Genomic DNA, 3,824 nt, shown 5'->3' on the forward strand with positions numbered 1-3,824 from the left:
AGCCAAGCCCTTCGCGTTCCCGCTCGTCCAAATGGTGTCGGATCTTGAAGTTGTCAACATAGACAACTCTCTATATGTATCCACACGAACACGTAGATGGAAAATCACACAAAAGATGTGCTAGCACCTTTTGATGATTCGGCCAAGTTAAGGAGGAGAGGGAGAGGGAGAGCTAGAGGAAGGAGATGAAGTGAATTGCCTTGAATGAGAAAATGAATTCTCAATCACTACAAAAGTGGCCGACCACTTTCCAAAGTGAAACCCACATTTTTGCATTAAGTGTGGCCATAGAGATTTGTAACCTCCATGAGGTGGCACACACATGTACTAAACATGATGATGTGGCACCTCATCATTGGCCACTTAATGCCAACTCACCAATGAGGTGGCATAAATTCAAGTCAAACTTGACTCTTCATCTTCCTCTCAAGTCAAGTCAAACCTGACTTAATCTCTCTCATGGTTGATCTAATCCAACCATTTAATTCAAGCCAATTTAATATAATGAATCTAATTCATTTAATTAAATTGATTCAATGAGTCATAATCTAAATTAGACTCATTGAACACATGAATCAACTTGAGTCCAACTCAATTAGCCCAATTAGGATTACTCTTAATCCAATTTGATTCATCAAATGAATCTAATCCTCTTGGTTCATCATATGAACGTAATCTCCATCTAATTGTCCTTAGTGTGTGACCCTATAGGTTATTGTAACGTTGGCAATGCCCCTACACTACAACAAAAACCTTCATAGACATCGGTTTTCCACGGGTGTCTATTTCATTTTCGACCGATGTCTATGAAGCCGATGTTAAAAGTTTGCCATTTTAGACATCGGGTTAAAACCGGTGTAGTATCACTTAACGACACGAGTCTTCGAATCGGTTATTAACCGGTGTAGTATCACTTAACGACAACGTTTCATCAACGGTGTAAAACCGATGTAATATTGTATGTTAATAACACCAGTTTTTACAGCGGTAAATGACCGATGTAATATTAGTTAATAACACCGGTTTTGCAGCGGTGGAAAACCGATGTAATATGTATATTTTTTAACAACACAAATTTGATTTTAAAACCGACAATAACAAAAAAAAATACACAAATATTTACAAATTATACAAATATTCTTCATTCAATAATATCCATAAAATACACAAATATTCACAAATTATATAAATAATCTTCTTACAACAGTATCCATAAAATACCCAAACATTCTTTTTACATCAAAAGCTAGCTAATAGGTATCAAAATCAAGATAGAACATTCTTTTAACAACACATCAAGGTAGAACCGCACTTCAAATGTAATCTAACATGCATTCCGCCCAATCGAACCGCATTTCATCAATTTCAACTCTAGAGTAGTTGAGATTTGTAAACTGTAAAAACACATAAATAATATATTAGTAAAGATGTAATTTTGAAAGCTGGAAATGGTAAAGATGCAATAATGTAACCTCGCTCCAAGTGCCTTCTCCACTGCCGGCCCCAAGCGTCCTTATAGGATTCAAATTTTACTCTAATGATACAATTCTACCGCTTTCTGCCTCCCTCTCTCTCTCTCGAGCCCTCACCACGCTGGCAGAGGGCAGGAGGTGTGGCAGCAAAATTTCTTGATTTAGAGCCACAAGGAACAGGTGGTGGAGGTGGGTCACACAAAAGCATATTAATATTTACTCATTAATTATGTGTAATAAACAATGCATCATCAACATACAAGCCACTCAAGAGAAACTTAGCAGTGAAATAAGATTGATTACCTGAAAGATCATTTAAGTGCTTTAGATTAGCAACAAACTTATAGAACGATGGACTCAATCAGCTCCTACAGCGGGGCGATTTCCTTCTTGTCGATCAACCCAAACTCCTGCATCACAATAACACGAACATGTCGATTCTCAAATGGGTATGAAAGGTTGACGAAAGCAATGAAATTTTAAGCGGAGGTAGGCACTTACATAAGTGAAAAGAATGAAATGCTTGAAGCAGGTGTTGAGATGTGCTTCTTCCTTGAGGCTCACAATCTTCTGGAAATGAGAGTGATAAATGTGTGCGTAAACACGGAACAACCGCTTGAATATTGTCTTCACGACGTCTTTGAAGTTTGCAGGAAAAGGTGTTCCTACAAAAAAAAACATCAGATAATGAAGATCAGCAATTTAAGCTCCCTTAGTTGTTGTTGTATTAGAAGAATGATTAATTGAACACTTGGATCGACAGGCTCTACCGAGCTTTTGAGGGAAAATAGATTCATCGTCGAGCTGAACTTCAATCCACTCCATCAGGTACTCAACATACTTTGGCGCTGAGACTTCAATAGGTTTCTTTATTTGCACACCATCCGCCCATCTATATTCGTACCTACAAGTACAAATCTGCAAATAAACATATGATACAAATACAACTCATTGCGGGATCACAGAAGTAAATTATCTGCAAAATTTGATATTTTGCTTCCCTATGATGATATTGGATGAAATATCGTGCAATTCTTCTAAGAAATATGTATGGATCATGACCCACAAAGGTAACTCTGCTAATGATGATTCCTAAGGGAGGTAAAGTATCAGCAACTTTCAATCTGGTTATGACAAAATGGAAAAATTATAACAAGTTAGATTCACTGAAACTAGTATCTTGCAATAAGGAGGCATTAATGGAATTTACTCAAGAGTATTAGAAATATACACTGAAAATTTATGAATCAAGAAATATATGCAACAAAAGTTTCAATACAAGGTAAACCTCTTGATGCTAAAGAACCATAAAAGAAGCTTTAATAAAATAATAGTTGAATTTAAGTAAAAACTCGACCAACAAACCATATCCGAACTAATTAAGACCAACTGCATACTGAATCTTTACCATTTCCAGCTTTCAAAATTGCATCTTTACCATTTCCAGCTTTCAAAATTGCATCTTTACCATTTTCAACTTTCAAAATTGCATATAACTATCTGAAACAACACCCTTGAACAAGTTTAAGTAAGCATATGACTATTCCTACTGCCAGTGTGTATATATTTATGAATGAGCACTGATGAGCTTACATTGCACTAGACGTGCAATTTTGAGATACAAGATCATGCATTGTAGCCATGGATAAAGGGACTCCACTTAGCTGAGTTGTAGCTTCCACAGACATTACCACAAGCTTCTTCCATCCCATCCTTCGAGACACCCTCGTTACATATGTTTGCGAAAGCTCACATATACTTCATGCCATATTGAGTGAGCGATCCACAATGCAACTCGAATGCTTGGACCAAAGGTTTTTTGTTAACACATGGTCATGTTTAATAAAATAGATTGTGAAGATGAATACGCTAGAGCACAATATTTACCACTGTTTTCAAGCAAACCCAATCATCAACCAGAGCCTGACCAGATAGACTCACGGTTTTGAGGACTAAAGGTGCAACATCCGATCCAAAAATTAGATTGCCGATGAGTTCGATCCTTTAGATTGTGATTCTCACTGCCATAAATATAATTAGAAGGTTAGGAATGCCATCATATTGAAAAGGCTCCTATGTTTGGAGGATTTCTACCCTTAAAAACAGGAATACCATTACAAATGGAAGTTCTGGCTCCTTTTTATCTTTTAAATGAGTTAGCACACCAGGCTGTGTAAAATTAAGAACCAAGATATGACTTTTGCAACAGTAAAATTTACATTCTGTTATTGTGACAACAGTAACCACACGCTAATTTCTTGACAAAGTTTTTCAAGAAAGACCAAGTTATGGCTTTGAGAATAGTAAAAGGTAAAAAGCATTTAATGTCCGAAGCAAAATTTTCTTGGGGAA

General features: G+C 36.5%; 1 protein-coding gene across 1 annotated transcript; it reads right to left on the reverse strand.

The window, feature by feature from the left end:
- Positions 1 to 1,747: 1,747 nt before the first annotated feature.
- Positions 1,748 to 2,409, reverse strand: LOC122012141 (MOB kinase activator-like 1A). Its single transcript, XM_042568592.1, has 3 exons — positions 2,243 to 2,409; positions 1,974 to 2,137; positions 1,748 to 1,882 (listed from the first exon to the last, which is right to left on the reverse strand). Exons 1-3 carry the CDS (start codon positions 2,295 to 2,297, stop codon positions 1,841 to 1,843), a joined length of 261 nt encoding a protein of 86 aa, XP_042424526.1. The 5' UTR covers positions 2,298 to 2,409; the 3' UTR covers positions 1,748 to 1,840.
- Between the last annotated feature and the right edge of the window lie 1,415 nt (positions 2,410 to 3,824).

This window comes from Zingiber officinale, chromosome 8A (assembly GCF_018446385.1).
Source record: "Zingiber officinale cultivar Zhangliang chromosome 8A, Zo_v1.1, whole genome shotgun sequence".
NCBI classification, from domain to species: Eukaryota; Viridiplantae; Streptophyta; class Magnoliopsida; order Zingiberales; family Zingiberaceae; genus Zingiber; species Zingiber officinale.